This window comes from Oryctolagus cuniculus, chromosome 1 (genome assembly GCF_964237555.1).
Source record: "Oryctolagus cuniculus chromosome 1, mOryCun1.1, whole genome shotgun sequence".
Taxonomy (NCBI): domain Eukaryota; kingdom Metazoa; phylum Chordata; class Mammalia; order Lagomorpha; family Leporidae; genus Oryctolagus; species Oryctolagus cuniculus.
Window position 1 is genome coordinate 161,172,619 of NC_091432.1, and position 24,109 is coordinate 161,196,727.

General features: G+C 49.9%; 1 protein-coding gene across 10 annotated transcripts in view; it reads right to left on the bottom strand.

Annotated features, from left to right (window-relative positions):
- Positions 1-217: 217 nt before the first annotated feature.
- The window catches only part of TJP2 (tight junction protein 2), a 138,063-nt gene continuing 114,171 nt past the window's right edge, over positions 218-24,109 (bottom strand). For 6 of the 10 annotated variants that reach the window (XM_051846396.2, XM_051846400.2, XM_070051014.1 and 3 more), the window contains 16 exons: positions 23,110-23,218; positions 22,875-23,008; positions 21,838-21,904; positions 20,600-20,750; positions 18,896-19,004; positions 16,899-17,109; positions 16,139-16,326; positions 14,527-14,622; positions 13,782-13,861; positions 13,177-13,387; positions 7,823-7,923; positions 6,581-6,793; positions 5,318-5,428; positions 3,987-4,295; positions 2,541-2,626; positions 218-1,030 (listed from right to left, as the gene is read on the bottom strand). In XM_051846396.2, the coding sequence (XP_051702356.2) occupies positions 865-1,030; positions 2,541-2,626; positions 3,987-4,295; positions 5,318-5,428; positions 6,581-6,793; positions 7,823-7,923; positions 13,177-13,387; positions 13,782-13,861; positions 14,527-14,622; positions 16,139-16,326; positions 16,899-17,109; positions 18,896-19,004; positions 20,600-20,750; positions 21,838-21,904; positions 22,875-23,008; positions 23,110-23,218 (2,342 nt within the window). In that variant the 3' untranslated portion in view covers positions 218-864. The remainder of the gene's footprint in view (positions 1,031-2,540; positions 2,627-3,986; positions 4,296-5,317; positions 5,429-6,580; positions 6,794-7,822; positions 7,924-13,176; positions 13,388-13,781; positions 13,862-14,526; positions 14,623-16,138; positions 16,327-16,898; positions 17,110-18,895; positions 19,005-20,599; positions 20,751-21,837; positions 21,905-22,874; positions 23,009-23,109; positions 23,219-24,109) is intronic. The other 4 variants (XM_070051023.1, XM_051846393.2, XM_051846390.2 and 1 more) reach the window with 2 other exon arrangements.

Sequence of the window (24,109 nt, forward strand, 5' to 3'; positions counted from 1 at the left end):
CCCCAACCGGGACTAGAACCCGGTGTGTCGGCGCCACAGGTGGAGGATTAGCCTAGTGAGCCGCGGCACCGGCCGATGGCTAATTTTTATTTTCTTTTTCACATGTGCCTTCATTCTCCAACATTCAGTAATGAACAAGTGCTCACTTTCATGATTCGTATCTGAAAAGTCGCATTTAAAAAGTAGGCAGTAACACAAAAACTCAGCACAAAGCAAATCACTGGTTGAATGTATTCCTTTTTATTAAACTATAAAACTGACTACTGTCAGTACAGACACTTACAGACAAAAATGTATTTTCCTCAAGTATCTTTTGGTGGGGCACATGATTTTAAACAAACAAATTTTTATACCTTCTTGCTCTTCAAGCTACTTAGCCCATACAGCCAAATTACTAAGTACAGCTATTACATATACAGAGTTTATGAAAAATATTACAAAGACAAACCCCTTGAAAAGACAGAGAGCAGAGAAAACCATGGCTATTAAACTGGTATCAAAATTTAGTCAAAATAGTTTTAATCCATTATGGCTTTGCATAAAGCTTCATAGGAAGAAAACCGAAGACACTTCTCATGAAAGGCACTTAGAGAGCTGTAATAAAATACTTGGAATTTAGTTTGTGTACAACAGGAATTATTCCTTTATTCACATTCTGCCTCACACAGAGACAGTCCTTGAAGGCAGCTATTAATGAAGGGAAATAGTTATTGCTTCTTAATATACACGTTACCAACAGGCAAACAGAATTAACACAGCTTTTGGTCCTCTGCAGCGAGCAGCAATATCAGACCACAGTGCTCCCCGAGGGGGCGCCCCCAGCACAGCTCCGCAGCGTGAAGGTGCAGGGGCCACCCGGCAGGGCTAGAGCTCCGTGTCCCGGTAGTGGGCCGGCTGGCTGTAGTAGCCGCGCCTTGAGTGCTCCGACAGCTGCTGGCGGTACTCCTCCTCCTCGGCGTCACTGCCGTGACTGCCCCGGCCATCCTGGTACAGTCTGGAGGGCGCCCTCTGTGGCTCTGGGGTCCTGGAACTGACACAGCAAGGGGGTTACACGCCCTCCGTGGCACGCCCACGCTCCCCCTCTAGCTGCCCACACCATCATCCCAGGGCGGTCACCGACCAGTGTGGACGCTGCTTGGGGTTGAGGCCCATGCCCACTTGGGTGGTGAAGAATGAGGCCAGCGAGGTGCTTCCTGGCCTAGGAATCAGGCTTGCCTTCCCTGTCCCAAAGTCCCACCAGGGGCAGCCCCAGTAGCAGAAGGGGTTCCTGCTACCCTCCCTTGTAGGCAGCAGCAATGCGGTCTGGGACAGCTCCACAGGGAAGGAAGACGCTCCATTTCTCCCTGGCTGTAGCACTAGACTCTAGCTTCCGGTCAGAACAGCCTCAAGAAATAGGATTTCCAGGGGACCAGTGCTGTGGCACAGCAGGAAAAGCCTCCGCCTGCAGCACCACCATCCCATATGGGCACCAGTTCATACCCTAGCTGTTCCACTTCTGATCCAGCTTCCTGCTAATGCGCCTGCGAAAGCATCTGAGGATGGCCCAAGTGCCTGGGCCCCTGCACGCATGTGGGAGACCCGATGAAGCTCCTGGCTTCCATCTGGCCCAGCCTAGGCCATTTTGGCCATTTGGGGAGTGAACCAGCAACGGATGGAAGATCTTCTCTCTTCCTCTTTCTGTCTCTCCCCCTCTCTCTACTTAAAACTAAATAATAATAATAACAATAAAAAACAAATAGATCTTTCTGCCCTGTTTTCAGAAGCAGGAAATGACCCAATGTAAAACCTCAGTGCTGTGATAATTTCTAGTGCTTGCGCAGCATTTTAAATAAACAGCGTTAGGGACCAGCACTGTGACATAGTAAGCTAAGCCTCTGCCCATGGTGCTGGCATCCCATATGGATGCCAGTTTGTGTCCCGGCTGCTCCTCTTCTGATCCAGCTCTCTGCTACGGCCTGGGAAAGCAGCAGAAGATGGTCCAAGTCCTTGGGCCCCTGCACCCACGTGGGAGACCCAGAAGTTCCTGGCTTCAGATCGACTCGGCTCTGGCCGTTGCGGCCATTTGGGGAGTCAGAGGATGGAAGACCTTTCTCTCTGTCTATGCTTTTCTCTGTAATGCTACCTCTCAAATAAATAAAATCTTTAAAATAAATAAACAACTTCTTAGTGACACTGGCCAAGTACCTGTCTCAGTCCCTCCAGACCCCAGTGTGGCACAGGTGGCCAGACTTTGCTAGGTGAGGCCAAGGGATTCAGGAACTTGGCTAAGAGACAGGAAACCATGGAGGGCAAAATAGTTCTGAGCTCCAGAAATTGCACTCGTGTGTTATCCTCACACAATGTCACCTCACAGCCTCCCGCGAGTCACAAGGTCAAGTACCATGCGTTTCTGACTGTAATCTTTGCAGCTGGAACCAACGCTCGGCAAGGGGAAGAAATCCCTCTACTGCTCAGAAATTCAGATAAAGGAAACGCTCTCCTCAAGCCCAAGTCTCCAGGAAGCCCCCACGTTAGACCCGTCCCTGCTGAACAGGCCTCACCTCGTGTGCTGGGGCGGGCCGGCGTCCGGCTTGTGCGTTTTGATTGGAACTGCATAGATATCGGGATGCTTCTGTGCGATTTCAATCTGCGGAAGAGAAAAAGAACCAGAGGCAAAGAATGAGCAGGGGCGGTGCGCCTGCCGGTGCCCTGCTGGCCCCGCGTCCTTCTCCTCCAACTCGTTCCGAGGACACGAGGAAGGATGAGAAAGCGCTGTCCGGTTCCCACGTACACGCCAACCAGGAAAACTGTGGAAATGGAACCGCCTCTGCACAGGCTACAACACGGACCTCGCTGGAGGCCATCACGCTACGTGAAAGAAGCCCGTCGCAGAAGGAGGAACATTCCAGGAACCCAATTCAAGAAGCCAACAAGTTCACAAAGACAGAAAGTAGCAGGGAGGCGGGAGACTAGGGAGCTACTGTTTCATGTGCACAGGGTGTCCCCAGGGAAGACGAAAACACAATCTGGAGATGGACGGAGCTGCAGCGGCGCTCCCGAATCAACGAGAGCCTCTGCACCGAGCGCTTGGAAACGGCCAACTTTGGTACGTTTATTCTGCCACAATAAAGACGAAGAAAAGCGCTCAGCAGCACTGCTGCCGTGGCGACAGGGGGAATGTCCACTGGGCTGACCCTGTTCCACAGCACCTCACTGCAAGTCTTTGACACACGGGAGGTTCCATGTGCACACGGTACAGAAATTCAAATGCGACAACCAGTACACGTTCCCACTATTGTGCCCAAGGTTTGCTTGGTTTCTATGGCAAACGCGAGAGCAAATGAAGCATCAGCTACCAAATTAACATCACAAATATTTTAAGGGGCCAGTGCTGTGGCGTATTAAGTTAGGCCTCTGTCTGTGGTGCCAGCATCCCATGAGTGCTGATTGGAATCAGAGATGCTCTTCTTCTGATCCAGCTCTCTGCTGTGGCCTGGGAAAGCAGTGGAGGATGGCCCAAGTCCTTGGGCCCCTGCACCTGCGTGGGAGACCCGGAGGAGGCTCTTGGCTTTGGAATGGCCCAGATCCAGCCATTGCAGCCATCTGGGGAGCGAACCAGCGAATGGAAGACCTCTCTCTCTATCTCCCTCTCTCTGTAATTCTGCCTCTCAAAGACATAAATAAATCTTTTGTTAAAAGAAAATATTTTAAGTAATTTCTGAGAGGCACTGACACTCCCGCTACCCTTCCCCATTCCAGAACCTGCCGCAACACTCTGAACGATGACGAGGGACTCTGCCTCACCTGCGTTATTGCCAGGCTCTCTGGATCGGCACGACAAGGAAAGCCCTGACAGCTGGCAATCTGGATGCGACACAGACAGCCATGTGCCTCTGGGACTGTGTGTGTGAACGTCTCTGTTCTAGCTGTGCTGTGCTGAAATACAGCCTATTTAATACGCTCACTGTCAGTGTGCTGGGATCATCTCGTGGCTTAACAGCAATTACCCGGGCATTCTGCGCCTCCTGGAGCTCCTGCATCCGCTGCAGTCTTGCCTTGTGATCCATCTTCTCAAATATCTTGACTTTGCCCAGGACTGACTTCGGGGTATGATCTTGCTCCTCACTGCTCTCTCCCAGCCCCTCCCCTTCAGGGGGAGGCACGGGCGTGGAGGGCTTCAGGATAGGCCTGCCGAAAACGGGTTTTGCGGCAATGGGCGGAGGACACGCTTTGAAGGATGCCCCGGGCAGCTCGCGGTCAGCAGCAGCGGAGGCCTTGGGTTGGTCAAAGGATTCTTCTCTGTGCTGGGTTTTGGCCTGCAGAGAGCAATGACTCCTTTTTATCAAAGGCTTGGAGCTCATTCCAAATCTATATTAGTGGTTTAATACACTCCATTTCCTGATCAGTTTCCAAAGGTGGTCAACAAATACCACTGAGACAAGGAATCAGTTATGGCAGGGCAAAGAGCCACTGACTGGGCACCCGAGCCCTGCCTCCCTTCCTACAGAAGAGTGAGACGTAATAAGAAACACAGTGAGCTTGGAGGTGCTGGGAGGGCTGCGACTGTCAGAGCCAGACCAGGATGCAGTAACTTTGCACTGGAGGAGAGTCGAATCTTGGGGAAGATCTCAGAACAGATCAACTTTGGGATTGGAAGAGGGGACTTCCGAGGTCACACTGTGCCGGGGTGGATGGCCTGGCTCAGAGCCAAGGCCCAGGAACAGCAGGAGGGGAGTGAGCCTGGAGTGCGGGTGGGAGGGCAGAGTATTAAGCTAACTGCCACTTTTCTTCCCCCTTCAATGCCGGCCCGGCTTGTAAATTTGCAGTGATAGATTCCATGGTGTCACAAATTACTTCCCAGGGCCCGCATGATCAATTAACACTTTCTTGGGACTTACATTACCGAGTCACACAGAGAAATCTTACTAGGGTATAAGGAAAAGTCCAGAGTCACAGTCTTGATTCTGCCTGAGGATATGGAATCAAAAGACAGATGCACCTGTGTCTGTAAAGTGATTCGGGTGTACAATGATGTACTAAATAGGTAACTTAGCATTTGTGAAACGCTGACTCTGAACCAGAAGGGACATATGATACAGATCAACGCTAACAATCGGACAACTGCGTGTTCTCCTGCAGATTCCTCTCCTGCCTATCTTCACTCTTCTCTGTTTTGGGTTCATCCAGCCCCAGCCAAGACAGGCTCTAATGGAGCAGGCAGTGAGCCCAGACTGTCACTCAGCACCATCTCATGGTGCGCGCTCCTCCTTGGCTGTCCAAGGGCTCTGGGGGCCTCTGCTTCCTCTTCCTTCCCATCCTGGGCTTCCCAGCCACGTACCTTGGGCGGCTCTGGCTTGAATGCCGGGGGCGGGCTATTGTCCCTAAGTTGATCTCTGCTAGCAGCCCTCCGCATCTGAGCCCTTGGCTCTGGGCTGGGTTTCCTTATGCTCTACAAGACATAAAGGTTCATTCACAACAAGAACATCGGAGCAGGGAGAAGCGAGCCCTGGTCTGCTTTGCTGGAATGGTGCAAAGAGTCTGTGCACAGCGGTGAGAGACGGACCCTGTGCTCTTAACTGAAAGGGCAGGTACCAGGCACATTCCCATTAGTGGAGGCTGAAGGCACAAGTTTTTTAAACAAGTGGCCACACCCAATATAATAACTATTGTTTTAAGGTATAATTTTTTAAAAGTCTCCCAAAAGTCAAAATCTCATGTGCCATTAATAACTGCTAACATTAAGCATTAATGCATCTGTATGTATGGACATTCAGTCAATTTATTCTGTATAACTTGACTAGCAGTATGTAATAATTCTTCATCATGGTGGGTTTACTCCACCTTCAACCCGTTTTCTTGGTGTTTTCGTTTCATAAAGAATAAAAATCATTCGCTGAAATGAGCTAAATTGCTAATGAGAAGTCCACAGCAACAATTATCCAAATGCACAGATAATCTCCTCTGCAAAGATCCCTATGGCAGTGTTCTCTGAGAGGCAACAAATACTGCTCCGGTCATAACTTGACGTAATTTCTAGGATCACATAAGTGGTCAATCATTGGCCAATGGGCGTGCAGGACTTGTGATCAGAGGGACATCTGATCTGAGTGCAATCAAAACGTGAAATACAACAGAGAAGGAAACTGATGGGGAAACACTCCGGAGCTGCAGCAAGATTAGAGAGGTTAAAGGTCGGGCAGAGAAGGAAAGCAAGAACACTAACAGTACAGAGAGAGGCCTAATCAAAGGTTACAAGTAAACACAAGAGCAACTTTTAAAAGGCAGGTTCTACCGGGAATTTGGACGGCTGGTGCACAAAGCCATCCTGCTTATGCACCGCGCCTGAGGGCCGTGGTGTGCCGAGCGCTATCACTCAACCGCCCATGACGTTCACCTTCCTGTCCCACTGACTGCAGCCTCCATCTACAGGTGTGGCCTAGAGCGCGACTCCCTGGAAGTCACCTGCTCTGACCCTGCGGAATACCTTTCACAGCAGCCTGCACAGCCGTCCCGAAGAACGAAAGTGAACACCTGCAGCTGCTTTGCCTGCCCGTGGCCTCGCTGCCCGTGGCCTCGCTGCCCGTGGCCTGCCTCGCCTCACCTCCTCATGCTGCACCGGCTCCGAGGAGCGGGTGATGGAAGACGCCAGCGGCTCCTCGGCTGGCTCATCCAGCTCATTGTCAGTGTAGGCGCCTCCTTCGCCGTCGGTGTCTTCAAAGTCACTGATGAGGCGGCTGTCGCAACTCAGATAGTCCGCGCCCATGGCGGTTAAGTAGGACATGCGGTCTTCGGGGTCATCATCCATCCCTTCCATCTAGAGGAATTTGTTTGGGAGGGTCAGTGGGGTCTGACATGGCTCCTGGGAGTGAGGACTCAAGAAAATGCCCAAGGGCATGGCCAAGTGCCTGGAACCTGGACCTGCGCTAGACATCCTGAGTTTCCTGAAATCACTTGGCTTTGGTCCCATGTTGACACTGTGTTAGTTTTCCTGCAGGGACCTGGGGGCTCTCCAGCTGTCCACACTTCCTCCAACTGCTGTGCCTTCCCTCCATAATCTCCCTTCTCTCTTGGCTTTCCCCCAGGCCCTGTTCTTCCAGTGATAGATGCCTACTGCCTATAGCTGGGCACATCTCCACTGGATTACGAGATGTCGGACCACGGTGGGACAGGAGCTATGGCCCTGTCTTACTGGTCCTCCCCAGGGAGGACGCACACGGCCTAGTAGAAGGAAAGCACGCAGGAAACACAGGATTCCTGGCCTAAATGTCCAGCTCCCGGAGAGCAAGGCTCAGTCAACTCTGGGACAAAGATGGCCCTGGAAAGGCTCACAACTGACCCCAATTCAGCTGGCCAACAGGACGCTAGCACCAAAGGGTCCCACCTGAAGGGAGCACGTGGTCCCATAAGCCCTGCACACATCACCACCACAGACGAGACGCCAGCTGACAATGACTTTCCTAACTATGACACATCCTCGGACAACAATTCTGAACTCCCGTAAATCCCTAACCATGTTCTTCCTCAACCTCGCTTCTCACCCCCTTGTCAAAGTTTCCCGTGTCCTTAGTAAGCTGCGGAGCTCAGCACGAGATCTTGTAAGCTCTGATTAGTGTACTTGGAATACAACGCTAGTTACTACGTTAAAGGAAGAGGGAAGTGAATGTAGGGCCACATGCATCCCACGATGCCTGTCTTCGTCTGGGCCTTGCCCTTGACAGCTTTGTCAGAGAACTGATAAGCTGCCACTCCCAGCCGGCTCTGATTTCCTACATTCACTGCCCTCTGGAGGAAAGATCGGGGAAGGCGGACTCTCACCTCACAGCCGTGGAGCTACCCCACATACCTTTCCCTCGGAGACCCACACTGCCTCTCCTTGCTGATGCTGAATGGTGTCCTTCAGGCTGCCGAACCAGCTGTCGTTGGCCGAATTCAGGTTGATGACAGCTGTTGAAACAGAAACAAAAAGGGCTGCACCAGTTGCCAGCACCACATTGACTTGGGATGCTTCTAGACGTAGCTTACTCTCATTTTCAATCACATCTGAACGAGTATTCTGGCAAATACAGAAGCTATCTGTGTGTGTTTGAACACTACATCCTGGATGAATGTACTTACAACTGCTAACCATCCAAATATTTAATTTACATTAAAGACAGATAGCATAAAGCTAAAATGGATCAACTTTCAGAATATCCATTCTTCAGTAAAGCCACCTTTAAAAAATTTTTTTTCAAAGAGTATGTCTTGGGGCTGGCACTGTGGCATAGCGGGTAAAGCCGCTGCCTGCAGTGCCGGCATCCTATGAGTGTCAGTTCGAGTTCCAGCCGCTCCATTTCCAATCTGACTCTCTGCTATGGCCTGGGAAGGCAGTAGAAGATGGCCCAAGTCCTTGGGCCCCTGCACCCACATGGGAGACCTGGAAGAATCTCCTGGCTCCTGGCTTCGGATCAGTGCAGTTCTGGCCGTTGCGGCCAACTGAAGAGTGAACCAGCGGATGGAAGACCTCTGTCTCTCTGCCTCTTATTCTCTCTCTGTGTAACTCTTTCAAATAAATAAATAAATCTTAAAAAAAAAATGCTAAAGGAAGCGCTGGCCCCTTACATGAATCAGCTCACTCCAGGCTTACACAAACCTTGCAAGTTAGATATTACTGTCATTCCCATCTTACAGAGGAGAAACCAAGGCACAGCAGTGGAATTAGACAGCTCAAGGCCTCATACCAAACAAGTAGAGCAGTTGGAATACCAGCTCGGAAGTTTGCTCGCAGAGGCTACGTTCTTATCTACTACACAACACTGCCCATCTGAAACCACAAATTTAGGGGTGAGCATTTGGCCTAGCAGTAAAGATGTTGGTTAGGACGCCTGCTCCACCATCCCAGAGTATCTGGGTTCAACTCCCAACTCCAGCTCCTGACTCCAGCTTCCTGCTAGTGCACACTCTGGGAGGCAGCAATGATGGCTCAAGGGGGAGACACGGACTGAGTGCCTGTGTCGGCTGCAGGCATCTGGGGAGTGAATCAGCATGTGGGAGCTCTGTCTCTATGCTTCTCAGATAAATTAATAAATTTTTAAATCACAACTTTAGAGCACAAACACAAAATACTAACAAGGCATAACACATGTGAAGGTTTTTCAGCCATATGTATTTATGGACCTAATGGGAATAAACTAGACAAACAATTTGGTCCAGAATCCTAAATTAAATTGGGCAGACTACACATTAAATAGGAATAAAAAAAAAAATTGACACTGTCATGGCTTTTTATTGGAGGGCATGGAAATCTATACAATGCCGTATATCTCATTCCTAAAGACAAAAGAACCACTAAGCAAATCTTATAGGCAACTGGGAAGTAACACACAGCTTTCTCTCATTTAAGTTCTAACACTGACCATGGAAATTCTGGAATAAGCTTACAGTTTCCTTGGTGGTTAATTATTTACAGCATTAGGACAAACTGATACATTGAACAACCCAAGGAAAATTAACCTTGATACTGTGGATTTTTGTGTCTTTATCATGGTAATTCGCAAAGATTATGCTCAAAGCTCACACATGCTGCCAAGCCCTCAGAGAAGTAAGACCACACACCCTTCAAACGAGAAGAGCGACCTGTGCTTACTCAACAGAGAACCTCGAGCAGCCTTTGAAAGCTTCATGTTGGAATTATCTGACATAAGTACAGGCTGTTTTCATCATGAAGAAAACAAGTTAAAAGGACCATTCATGAAATTCAAAAAACAGTTTTGTGCCCCTTGATAAGATGAATAAAGTCACAAAACCTTTTATCGAGTTCACATTAACCATCAAGTCCATGAACAAAAACATACGTGTCACAAGCAGCTAGTGCCCACAGCCCCACTTACAGCAGCCCCAACTCCCACGCCTGACCTTGTAATAAGCCAGCACCCAGCCAAGATGCTGCTTTCCTTCACTCTTTTCTTTTTTTAATTATTATTTGAGAAGTAGACTTACAGATGGAAGGAGAGAGAGAGAGAGAGAGAGAGAGAGAGAGAGAGAGAGAGAGAGAGAGAGAGAGATATCTTCCACCCGCTAGTTCACACTCCAAATGGCTGCAGTGGGCAGACTTGGCCAGGCCAAAGCCAGGAGCTGGGGCTTCTTCCGGGTCTCCCACATGGGTGCAGGGGCCATCTTCTGCTGCTTTCCCAGGCCATGGCAGGGAGCTGGATCAGAAGAGGAGCAGCCGGGACAGGAACCGGCACCCACATGGGAAGCTGGCGCCGCAGGCAGAGGCTTAGCCCGCTGTGCCACAGTGCTGGCCCCTCCCTTTGGCTTTGCTTGTGAGGCTCCCCAGATTCCTTGACTTCAAGCAGCATTCCTTAATCCATGTTGCTTCCAACCTCCAGCCTAGGCCCATGTCTCCCTGGACAGGCTTAATCCCAGAAAGGGAGATACTGAGCGGATCCTCGCTCTGCCACTGCCTTGGCTGGAAACCTCGGGAGCCCAAGGGCACTCTACTCTCCCTTGGGCACCAGGAATTAAAATCCCACAGTTCAACACAAAGTCTGCCCACCTGAGTGTCTGCGGACATAATTCCACTTCAGTCATCTTCAAACTGAGAACTAAGGGCTTCAAAGGCCCCGAGAAGACATGTAACTCCAACTTCATTTAAAAAAATCACAATTTTGTGACATGAAAACCTATTTACAGTAGATTTCTGACAGTGGGGAGGCATCACTAACATGTTAACTCATTCTGACAATTCACACACTCTTGTGCAAGTCTCAAGGCAAAGCTGCTCATGTTGAATAGAGAACTATGTCAAGCTTATAAGAGGCATTTTAATAATATCGTCATAATTAAATACCTGACTGTGAGATTCTTGTTGCTCTGAAATAAGAAAAAGATATGGAGCCCTAAGAGACCACACGCACCCCAATCCTTCGCTTCAGATCTCTGTGCTCCCCAAACAGCACGGATGATTCTCACAGATTCTCAAAAAAAGCCGTAAATTTAAAATCATTAAAAACACAAAATATTAGTTCTGGATATAGATTCTGCTGCTCAAACCAGTGTTTTGTTTTCTTTTTTTTTTAAAGTTGATTCTTGTTTGTTTATTTATTTGAAACACAGAATGGGGCCAGTGTTGTAGCAAGGCAGGTTAAGTCACCACCTGCGACATGGCCACCCACATGAGCTCCAGTTCAAGTCCCAGCTGCTCCACCTGAGATCCAGCTTCCTGCTAATGCTCCTGGGAGAGCAGCAGAAGATGGCCCAAATATTTGGGCCCCTGTACCCATGTAGGAGACCTGAATGGAGTTCTAGGCTGCTGGCTTCACCCTGGCCAGCCTTAGCTGCTGCAGCCATTTGGGGAATAAACCAGCAGATGGAAGATCTCTTTCTCTGTAACTCTGACTTTCAAATAAACAAATCTTTCAAAAAATAATAATAAAAAAAAAAGGCAGAACAATACAGAGAAAAGAGAAATCTCCCAACTATTGCTTAACTTCCCAAATGCCTCCGACATCTGGGGCTACACCAAGCAGAAGCCAGGATCTAGGAACTCCATCTGGGTCTCCCATGTGGGTGGCAGGGACTCAAGTACTTGAGTTATCATCCGCTGCTGCCCAGGAGCATTAGCAGAGAGCTGGATCGGAAGTGGAGGTGGAGGCAGGTCTCTATCCTCGGCACTCTGATGTGGGTTTCAGGAGTTTCAGACAGTGGCTTCCTTAACTGCTGCACCACAATGTCCATCCCCGAAAACTAATGCTTATGGCCATGGCCTGACACACACCATCAAGTCACAACCTGGTCAGGCTGGGCAGGACAGGAGGTTAATAAAAGGGCTTGGCGAGGCTGTCAGTGCAGCTTTGGGGAGCAAACTTAGAAATATGAAAGAAATTTGTAGGAGGTGACTGGGCAGAAAACTGGGGCTTGCTGGTCCAAGTTGCCAAGCACCCTGTCCCACATATCCTGAAGACTGCTGAATTCTACAAAGGAGCTATGGTGAGAGGGGGCCAATTCAAAGTTCTACACGAGGGGCCGGTGCTACGGCATTGCAGATGAAGCCACAGCCTGCTGCACTAGCATCTTACATGGGCGCTGGTTCAAGTCCCAGCTCCTCCACATCCAATCCAGTCCCCTGCTGATGTGCCTGGCAAAGCAGTGGAAGATGGCTCAAGTCCCTGGGCCTCTGCACCCACGAAGGAGACCTAGACAAAGCTCCTGACTCCTGGCATTGGCCTGGCACAGCCCTGGCTTTTGCAGCCATGTGAGCAATGAACCAGCAGATGGAAGATTCTCTCCATCTCTTTCTCTGTAACTCTACGTTTCAAATAAACAAACAACAAGAACAACGTTCTAGGTGAAACTCAGTGTTCATTTACAGTATGTATGTCCATTCCAACCTCTGAGTATAGTTAACCTATAACTCTCAACTTGCTGCCTGGAACATGCAAGAAACGGCTTGATATGCCACACGCAGTGCTAGTGAGCATTACAGATGTGAGCGCATTGCCTGTTAGCTATACTGCCACCGGCCAGCGCCACGGCTCACTAGGCTAATCCTCCACCTGCAGCGCTGGCACCGGGGGTTCTAGTCCCGGTTGGGGCGCTGGTTCTGTCCCGGTTGCTCCTCTTCCAGTCCAGCTCTTTGCTGTGGCTCGGGAGTGCAGTGGAGGACGGCCCAAGTGCTTGGGCCCTTGCACCCGCATGGGAGACCAGGAGTAAGCACCTGGCTCCTGGATGCGGATTGGCGCGGCGCGCCGGCCGTAGCAGCCATTTGGGGGGTGAACCAACAGAAGGAAGACCTTTCTCTCTCTCTTTCTGTCTAACTCTGCCTGTCAAAAACAAAACCACTGCTACCAAGTTCCTATCCCTTTGGAAGTTTGTGCATGGGTTGATGGAAAGCAGAGAACAGCAATCACCTACACAGAGGGGTGGTGAGGTTCAGTAGCATTAGCCTACAGCCCCATAGTAAATCTCAACCATAGTAAATGACCAACTGTCACTACATCATAGACCCTTACTCCCATTTTCAAACAGTAAAAATTACAACGCTGCAAATACAAACACCCTGAGTTTAATACGTCTGTTTTACAGGATTAACTATTTTTTCAAGAGTCATGAATAGGAGTCAAATTATCCATTCCGATTATTTTCCTATTTCCTCCCATCTTGCATTCTCTATTCCTCCCTACAGGGCACAGAGGCTACATCTGAAATGCCACGCACCTGTAAACAGATGTGCACACGATTTTCTCAGCTTGTTCGCTTGATCAAATAACTTCCGAGAGCTTTTGTTGGATGTGGGGCTCAACCTCTGTCTCATGGTTTTGATGCCCTGCCTAGAATCCGGGCTGAAAAATATCACAATCGGGAACCACTGTGTGTAATTCAGCAGGTCCACAGCTTTCGGCGTCACATCCAGCAGTGCGTGTTTGTCCTGTTACAGATAGAGGAGAGTCACGTGAGTGGGCACCTAGGCACTGCACCGGCACACGGTGTGTCTGAATGGGCAAAGGCTGCATCAGATAAACCCTGCAAATGGAACACCTGCTTGCACACTACGTCCACTTTCATATTTTCAGTGTACTAGGACTTCTGATAAGAGCGAGCAGGTCACCTGGTGCAATGCTGAGAACTCCAGAAAAAGCAAAGCTGTAATAGAACACGAACAGGTTCCCACACACTGAAACAGCTTGCATTTATGGTTCACTGTTTAACATGAACGCTGTTAAATGAACACTGATTTTTCAAGTGCAGTGATTCCAAGAGAAACTTCGGCAAACGATGATCCAGTTCTGACCGCCCAGCCTGTGGGTGTATGTTCTCCTCACCTGTTCAATAATTTGCCTCACAGTATTTAACCGGACCACTCCACTGGATTTCTCAGATCCTGCGTCTTTGGGTTCTGTTTCTGCAAAAGCAAAAATGAAGCGAAGTCATTTTTAAGAAATGAGTGACGACCAAATGTTCCAACTGAGCACCAGCACGGATGGGACACCTGACTTCGGGTGCCTTCTCATCCATACGTCCCACGTAACCAACATCTAATATGAGGCCAGTCAAGAGGGAACATCCTATGAGACAAGACGCTTGAACTCAGTTCAGCAAGAAACAAAATTAAGTTATCTGAATGGCATAGAAAAGACAGAGAGACCCAGAGAGGAAGAGAGAACTTCCATCTGCTGGTTCACTGTCCAAATGCCCCCAATAGCCGGGGCTGGGCCAGGCCAAAGCCAGGAGCCGGGAACTCCATCCTGGGCTCCCACATGAGTGGCAGGGGCCCAAGTACTTGAGTCATCATCTGCTGCCTTCCCAGGCACATTAGCAAGGAGCTGGACTGAAAACAAAGGTGGATTCAGAAGTCCTAAGCAGTGCTTAACTCACTGCACCACAACACTCATCCCTAGCAGGTGTCTATGGGCCAGGGCAGGGAGAGAGTGCACATGCAAAATGTTAACCAGCAGGGACTCCAAGGGACGGGATGTGGACGCCCATTATTCCTTCCACCTTTCTGTATACTAGACATTTTTTTTAAAACAAAATTTTGAAAAGAAAAAAAATCACAGAGAGACTTACTAGCAGTTTGAAAAAAGTCAGGTAACTCGTTTGCCAGTTTCTCCATCGCTATATCTGCTATGGGCCCGAATAAGACCACAGGTCTCTTGAAACCCGCTGAAATGAGACAAGAAAGGCCATCAGTGCACATACACTTGCCCAGCTGTTAAGATAAGAAGCTTTTGATACTAACACAACTAAATGAAAGATACTGTGTTCCCCTAACAGTTCAATCCAGTTCATTTGTGAAGAAAATGCCTTCCCTTCATTATTTTAAGTTTTTATTTATTTGAAAGTCAGAGAGACAGAGTCAGGCAGACAGAAATCTCCCATCCACTGGTTTACTACCCAAAGGCCCACAGCAGCTCTAAGGCTGGGCCAGGCAGAAGCCAGGAGCCAGGAACTCAACCTGGTTTCCATTCCAGGTGACAGGGACGCAAGCACTTGGGCCATCACCTGCTGCCTCCTAGGGTATGTATTAGCAGGAAGCTGGAATCGAGAGCAGAGCTAGGACTCAAACCTAGGCACTCCACTGTGGGATGCCAGTATCCCAGGTGGTGTCTTGACTGTTGCACCAAATGTCCAAACCCTCATCTTCTTTTTTATTTTATAAAGACTCATTATGTAATTGAAAGGCAGAATAACAGAGAGACAGAGAGAGAGAGAGAGAGAGAGAGAGAGAGAGAGAGAGAGAGAGAGAGAATGAGAGACAGATATCTTCCATCTTCTGGTTCACTTCCCAAATGACTCCAGGGCTGCGCCAGGCCAAACCCAGGAGCCAGGAACTCCATTTGGGTCTCCTACATGGGGGGAAGGGGCTCAAGTACTTGAGCCACCATCTGCTGCCTTCCAGGCACATCAGCAGGGAGCTGGATCAGAAGCAAAACAACTGGGACTTGAACATGCACTCCAGTATGGGATGCCAGCATTGCAAGGAGCAGCTTAACCTACCGTGCCACAAAGCTGGCTCCCTCTTGATTTTTTTTTTTTTTTTTTTTTTTAAGATTTATTTATTTGAAAGACAAAGTTAACAGAGAGAGGTAGAGACAGAGAGAGGTCTTCTATCCACTGGTTCATTCCCCAGATGGCCGCAATGGCCAGAACTGCACCAATCTGAAGCCAGGAGCCAGGAGCCTCTTCTGGGTCTCCCACGTGGGCGCAGAAGCCCAAGGACTTGGGCCATACCCCACTGCCATCCCAGGCCACAACAGAGAGCTGAATCTGAAGAGGAGCAGCCGGGACCAGAACCAGTGACCAGATGGGATGCCGGAGCTTCAAGCCAGGGCTTTAACCTGCGCTGGCGCTGCACCATAACGCCACAGTGCCGGCCCCCACTTTTTTTTTTTTTTTTTTTTAAAGATAAACTTTGCTAAGGATAACAGAAACTTTGGAATGAAGTTTCAGTAGCATTAAAAATCTGTTTAGCTTGTAGAAACAGGCCTGCATTTAGGAGTCTGAACAGCTCATTTTCTCCTAAGTCAGGCTCCTTACTAGCATTCGATTCCAACTGTGTAACCTGCTCTTGGCCCGAATGATGCAGAGAAGTGAGAAGCCGATATGACCATGTGAAAATGAAGCAAAACAGGCACCCAGCCCAGCAGGGTTATCGCCTCCCCGCCCCCGGCTTCCTCACCCTCTCGCAGCAAAACCCTCTCATAGGCCGGGAACTTGGTGCTGACAGACACGACAGCTGTGAGGTCTTCCCGGCTCTTCCTCAGGTTCTTCTTCACCCCGGATCTCTGGCCCCGCATCCTCCAGAAGTCAGCCCTGTCCCCAGCGTTGTCTCTCTGGGCATTCTGAACACTGGCCATCTGCTCAGCTCTGAGGGAAGAAACCAGCGCCAGAGAGGCAGCAGGTGTGCGTGTCATTAAGGCAATCGAGTCCAAGCCACTGTACACTTTGTGAAGCAAAGACGCGGCCCCGCAGAGGCGAAGTCTCGACCTTCACTTCCACTGGCACATGGGCAAGGCGTGGGTCTCTGGCTCCCACCGGAAGGAGCTCTGTTACAACGCCACCTATGGCTCGTCCTGCCACACAGACCTACGGCACCCACAGGCATCACTCCCAGGCTCCAGCACTGTGTCCATGGGATGAGGATGCCTTGTCCCCCAGAGGTGAGCTGTGGTCATTCAGCGCCCACCTGTGCACCGGCCAAGACAGCACCCCCTCCTCAGGAAACTGGTCCAACCCAGCCAAGTGCAGCTACCAGCCCCGGGAAGCTACACACTACAACCAGCCTGCGCGGCTATGGCTCAGGGTGCTCCCCTCCTTTGAGAAGCAGAGGCCAGATTATCAAGTCCCACGGGCTTCCCCTGGGTGTGTGTGGCAGGTGGGGCGAGAGAAGAGTGCGTGTTGGTCTCTGCAGGGGCAGCGCCCGGGGGGACCTCAGGTACCTGCTTTTGTTGGGGATCAGGCCTTTCTCCAGCTCGTTGCCAATCCTCACGGCCAGCCAGTGGCCCAGCTTGCCGTCATAGAGCGTGTCCACCACCCGGAAGACCTCACCCCGGACGAAGGCCAGGCTCTGCGGAGTCTCCTTCTCGCATTCAAAGTGGCTTCTTATAAAAAACGAGTCCCCTCTGCCACAAGCCAGGATGTCTCGGTACACTGAAAGACAGAAGCGCGGGCCGCACTCAGTGCAACTGCACATCCTGAGGGGTGGGCGCCCCCGTCTCCGACCACCCCCTCCCCACTCCTCCATTCCGCCAGCGCCATGCACAGGCCCGGCGGGAGGAAGGACGAGTAACCAGCTTGAGGCGTGACTGTGATGGTTAATGCTCTGTGTCAGCTTGCCCGGGTCATGGGGTGCACCCAGATACTGGCTCCAGCGTCATTCTGGGCTCCCAGGAGGGTTTCTGGATGAGAGTGGCACCTAAGCGAGTAGGCTGAACCAAGAAGACAGCCCTCCCAAAAGTGTGTGGGCCTCCTCCAGGGGGTTGAAGGCCTGATCGGAAGAAAGAGCAGACCCCATCCGAATAAGAGAACTACCTGTCCTGCCCGATGGCCTTTGCACTGGGACAATGGCTTTCTGTGTGCCTTCAGACTAGAAATACACCAGGGGCTCTTGTGGTCCCCAGGCCTTTGGACTCAGAGCAGAACTCAATCATTGGCCGAGGGCCAGATCTGAGACACAGCAGGTTAAGCTGCTGCCTGTGACGCTGGCTTTCCATAGGGACACCAATTCAAATCCCGGCTGTTCCTCTTTCGATCCAGCTCTACTGGCCTGGGAAAGCAGTGGAACATGGCTCAGGGCTTGGGCCCCTATACCCTCATGGGAGGAGGCTCCTGGCTCCTGATTGGCCCAGCCCCCAGCCATCGCAGAAACTTGCAGAATAAACAGAGGCTGGAAGAGCTCTCTCTCTCTCTCTCTGTCTCTTTATTTCTCTAACTCTGCTTTTCAAATAAATAAATAAAATCTTTATGAATAAATAAGTCAATCAGCCAATCACTGGCTTTCCAGGGTCTCCAGCTTGCCAGCTCACTCTGAAGAGCTTGGGATCTGCCAGCCTCTGCATGCATGCAAGCCAATCACTCATAATAAACCACTTTATCTCCTGTTGGCGCCAGTATCTCCTATTCATGCCATTTCTCTGGAGAATCCAAATACAGCTGCCAATCAGCATTGTTAACCAGATGGGGAAGACACCGCCACCCCCCACAGCACAGATAAGAACAAGGCCTGGGGGCCAGCACTATGGCACAGTAGGCAGTGCCAGCATCCCATAGGGGTGCTGGTTCGTATCTCAGCTGTTCCTCTTCTGATCCAGCTCTCTGCTATGGCCTGGGAAAGCAGCAGAAGATGGCCCAAGTGCTTGGGCCCCTGCACCTATGTGGGAGACCCGGAAGAAGCTCCTGGCTCCTGGTCCTGGATTGGCCCAGCTCCAGCCATTGCAGTCATTTGGGGAGTGAACCAGTGGATGAAAGACCCTTCTCTCTGTCTCTCCCTCTGTCTGTAACTCTACCTCTCAGAGAAATAAATAAGATCTATGAAAAAAAAAAAAAGAAAGAAAGAAAAAAAAAAAAAAAAAACAAGGCCTGCAAGGGGATGTAACTGTCCAGAGCGTGCAGGGTTCAGGTGGGAGTCAACAGCAGCCAGGGCCCTTTGCACCTGTCATACAGAAGCTCAAGAACACCTCAGGCAGAGCTACAGGATCACTACTCAGAAAAGCAGTTTTACTGCAAACTGCCACAACCAGTGAAACTATTTCAGTGGGTGCACAGAAAACATTTTTATGTAAAATTAAACGTCGGCCCAAATTTCTCTGCACACCTGTGACCCCACCACAATAAGGTGTTAAGATCCACTTTGATTTTTTAATACTCAGATTTGCCTATGTTGGCCCCAAGACAACTCTTTATCCTTCCTACTTGCCCCAACAAACCAAAAGCTCACCATCAGCTCGGCTCTGCGCTAAAATGGTCACCGTTTCACCTTTGGGGATTTCTAACAGGTAGAGAACAGCATCCTCCCGAACCAGCCCTCTGAAGTCCTGAGTGTTCACCTGGGGGGAAGGAAAAGCAGAGAATAAACAGAAAACAACAAGTGTGCAGTGAAGTGCCTTCTGAGCTTTCTGTTTGCTTCCACCAAGACCTGCCCAGAACAAACCCGCAAGGTGAAGTCCTCAGGGTGTTGACCCCACACCCTAGGTGTGCAGCCAGTATAGACGCCGAGCACCCTGACCCTGTGGCCCCTGTTGTTAACAACTCAGAGAGTGCTCTGAGGCCAAGCAGCTAGTGAACTCACTACTTTCTCCATACGCCCTTTTTTTTGCATACTACAGCAACAGTTCATCCTTCAACCTCAATGGGCAGTTAGTTCCCAAAGTCACGCTCACATCCCACAGCCTTGCACTAGTTGGCAAACAGACGCGTGCCTACTTGCACACCTGGCAAGAGGAGAGAGGCTTGAGCTGGCACTGGCAGTAGGGGCATCTGGGGAGTGGCATTTTTGCAGGCGCATGTGCTCCCACAAGGTTCACGCGGGGACACCGAGTCCCCCAGGATCCCAAGCAGAGTGAAGAAGAGTCTAGAATTTCCCTGGGAGGTTTTCGCAGAGCTCAAGACCGAGGTTTGCCCTTGATCTGCTCCAGAAGCACAACCTGAACTAGCACGGTGCGGCCGAGCGCCGAGCAGGAAGACGACCCCTGTCTTAACCCTCTCTGCCTGCTTTCTCCGGAATCCAGCAACTTTTCCCCGTCTCCACTGAGCCTGGAAGCTCTTCCCAGACCGCCAGGTGCATTACACGCAGGCTTGCCTCAGAAGCTATACAGGGAAAGAGACTTCAGAACTGCAACTTCATGGAAGCAGAAAGGCTAAGACTGGTCCCTAGCCATCTACATTGTTACAGAAACATCATACTTGACATTCTTGAAGTTTATTCTGAAGTCAATAAAAGCAGCATTATATGTATCTCATAAAATGGTAAAGTTTTTTTTTTTTTAATTCTTTAACACCAACAATAACTTTAAAAATCCTGATATCGGAGTAAGCAGAAACTCCTTTTCCTGCAGTTTCAGGTATAAGTAACACACTGAACGGCAGCCATCTGTGACCTTGCAGTGGGGAAAGAGAGGACACTGCCCTTCTTGCTCTGAGCCAGGAACCCGGCTGGCTGCCCTGTCACCTCTTCTGATCTCCCTCAGGTGCCTGCGAAGCAGGTGTCCTTAGCCCCACTGCGCACACACAGAAACCCGAGTCTCGGGTGAGCCAGGGTGACAGAGCTCATGAGAGGCCAGGACTGCATTCAGATCACACAGTCTGATGCCAACACCCCCTTCTGTTAAATTATGGGGCACTCCCTCAAGAGGCAGGGGGAACACAACAAAACACCCCAAATGATAAGACCTAGTGCTTTTAGTTAGAAACACAAAGAAAAAAAAAATCAAATAAGAACAACAAGGGTTCTGGGCACTAGAAAACCCCACAGATGTCGGGTTGGGAACACAGGACACATTGGAGGGATTCTAAGGCTTTCATGCTAAACCTCAGCAAACTCACAGATACTCTATTTTCCCAAGCCCGCCACCTCCTCCTCCCAGCAGAAGAACAGGCTGCTCTTCCCAAGTGACTTTGAAAAACAGGGCTGGGGTTCCCTCACCTTCAGAATCTGGTCTCCTTCTTGCAGGCCTTCCTGCTCCGCCGATGTGCCTTCCTGAATGCCAGCGACAAATATCCCAACATCGTTGCCACCTGCTAGCCGGAGGCCCACGCTGTCTCCCTTCTTGAACCTCACCATCTTGGTATTAGGGCTGCAGCCGGATGTGTTTCAGAAGGGAAAGATAGGAAATACATTTTTTTAATATGAGAGAGAGAGAGACAGAGAGGAATCTTCCATCTGCTGGTTCACTCTTCAGATGCGCGCAACGGTCAGTCCAAAGCTAGGAGCCAGGAGCTTCAGGTAGGTCCCCTACATGGGTGGCAGGGGCCCAAGGACTCAGGTCATCTTCTGCTGCTTTCCTGGGCCATTAGCAATGAGCTGGATCAGAAGTGGAGCATCCGGGACTTTAACAGGCACCCATATGGGATGCAGGCATCACAGGCAAGCAGCTTAACCTACTACGCCACAGCACTGGCCTTAGGAAATGCTTTTTAGAAGGAGGGACCCACATTAGCACAAGAGAGATTTAATTTCTTCTATGAAAGGGACTGAGTCATACTTCACACAGCTCTCATCTGTCTCGTGCAGTTTACGATTTGATCTTCCTTGAGACAGTGAGATGAGTACCAGGGCTCCCATCACTGGTGATGAAATGGAAATACAGAATGTTCCCATCAGCTCACTCAAGGCCAAAGAGCCAGTGAAGGCCAGGGTCAGGACTAATACTGAAGCCATCTGACTTTTGGGTCAGGAGTTTTTCAAAGCCTGATGCCACCATCGAGCTCTTGTCAAACAAAGGCACAGCCAGGGTCTGAGGAAGTAGGCCCTAATTCAGGAGGCCACTGGTGTGAATGTCACAGAGCCAAGGGCTGTCATTTGCCCCCCACTCCAAGCTGGGCTGTCACATTGCTACAGTTAAGACAGGGCAGCTGAGCTCAGCAACAATGCTCCCTTTGGGGACTTACTTATCTGGCAAACACAAATATTCAGAAGAACATTCTGGAAGTGTAGACACATAGACAAGCAAACAACAGTCACATCACAAAGTTCACCACTTTGACATTTTGCTTTTCCTACAAGCAATTCCCCTTTCTCATAAACACCAATAAGGGTTGTTGGCTAATGGTGACAACTACTATGCAAAACCAACATCCAAGGGTATAAAGACAGAACATCCATCCACATTTCAGCAAAGGAGACAGAGCTGACTGGAGGAAGAAAGAGAAATCAACATTTACCCATATATTGCTTCATCTTCAGGACTAGGACGAAGGAATGTTCTCGGGGCTGGTTTGGGCTGAGGAGCTGTGTATTGAAAAACATCCATTGTTACCAAACTGCATAGAATTTATTCATTTCTTTTTTTCTTTTCTTTTTTTTTTTTTTTTGACAGGCAGAGTGGACAGTGAGAGAGAGAGACAGAGAGAAAGGTCCTCCTTTGCCGTTGGTTCACCCTCCAATGGCCGCCGCAGCCGGTGCGCTGCAGCCGGTGCACCGTGCTGATCCGATGGCAGGAGCCAGGTGCTTCTCCTGGTCTCCCATGGGGTGCAGGGCCCAAGCACTTGAGCCATCCTCCACTGCACTCCCAGGCCACAGCAGAGAGCTGGCCTGGGAGAGGGGCAACCGGGACAGAATCCGGCGCCCCAACCGGGACTAGAACCTGGTGTGCCAGCGCCGCAAGGCGGAGGATTAGCCTAGTGAGCCACGGCGCCGGCCGAATTTATTCATTTCTAAAAATAAAGATCACAAAATCCAGACACAAATTAAGTGTGCACCTCAGCTACAAGTTAGCACAGCAAACTACACAATGGAGCTTATAAGATGAAGTTAAGTTTTGGCGCATTAGCAGGTGCCCATGGCTTCTCAAAACAAATGAGACGAGAAACAAACGTCTAAAACGCAGGGTGTATAACCACAAGGACATGAAGATAGTGGTACTTTCTCTCCACGGGTGAGTAAAACTGTGCTGGTAATTGTGGGTAGGCAGGGTTGAGAGACAGGGTTAGGGCCGTGAATAGGATACGAAAGGACCCTAACTCATCAAATAAGACCAAAGGTGATTAACTGCCAGCACAGAGGAGAAGTTCTCATTTTTACATTTGTTCAATGTTAAAAGACACAGAGGTAGGAGGGCCTCTTCTATATGAGCATGGATCTCTCCCTCTGATGAAAATGACTTTTTATAATCTCTCTTTTCTCCCCTTCCATACCCTCTGCATGGTCCAGCACATACCCCTGAACGTGGTTGTTCAAAGTGCATGTACGGAAGCCTCACCTGGCAGTTCCTCTTGGTACCTAGGTTCCTTGCTGGTCTCCGTGACAACCACAGCTGCAGCTTCCCCGGAGGACGTGAACGGAGTTGGGGTGGCGCCCATCCTGGACAATCTGTTTGGCGTGTCCTCTCTTGAACTTAAGCAGGCGTCATGTTAGCGTCTTGGGCGTGCAGAGTCAGAACCCGTAGGTGAGCACACCACAGTGAAATGTACCGGGGCAAAAGCACATCCCCTTACCTTGGCCGTTCCTTCAGCCTCTCATTTGATGAATGATAATCATAATCAGAATACTGCTGGCGTCTCTCCTCTGGAGAAAATGATCGGTTTGACTCTATTTCCGAGATATCTGGTTTCAAAAAGAAGACATGTACCAGAAATTACACTATCTGATGGGTGGAAAACATGGAAATAGGAAGTCTAGGGAGGGAAACATGCACTACCACTTCGACAGACCTTCTTCCCCTGAAGATTAACGCGATAGCTTTAGGGGAAAGGCATTAATTAAAAAACGGGAGGCCAAATTCAGAACCGCATATTTTTCTTCCACACTACTTCCCATCAAAGCTGTTACTGAAGTGTTACAATTCAATTACTGGAGGTGGGCACTGAGGCTGGCTGTTACCATGCCAGCTAAGACACATACACCCCACCTCAGAGTGCCTGGGTTCCATTCCTGACCCAGCTGACTCCGGCTTCCGGCTAATGCAGACCCTGGAAGGCAGCAGTATGGGCTCAAGCAGTTGGGTTCCTGACGCCCACATGGGAGACCTGGATGGAGCTACTGGCTCCTGGCTTTGGCTCTTCTGGCTGTTGTGGTCATATAGGTGCTGAAACAGCAAATGAACATCTCTCCTCTTTGTCTCTATCTGTGGGTCTAGCTGCCCCTCAAACAGATAATAAGTTTTATCACTTTAACTACTGAATCACATAGGTGTGCAGACCAGTGCTTCTCAAACCTTAAGGTGCATCCAAGTCACTTGGGCATCTTGTTGGACACAGTCTCCTGGGTGGAGTCTGAGATTCTGCAGTACTACCAAGCTCCCAAAGGATGCTGGTGCTGGGGCTGCAGACCACTGTCTCAGTGGCAAGGAAATCACAAATGTCTAGCATGCTGGGGTTACTTCTCATGCTTTTTTGGTTAACCTGCACTGCACTCATAGCAGTGACCAACCGATGAGACTTTGGATATACTGGATGTGAACTGAGTTTTAAGGTTTTATAAAGAAATCCCCTACTC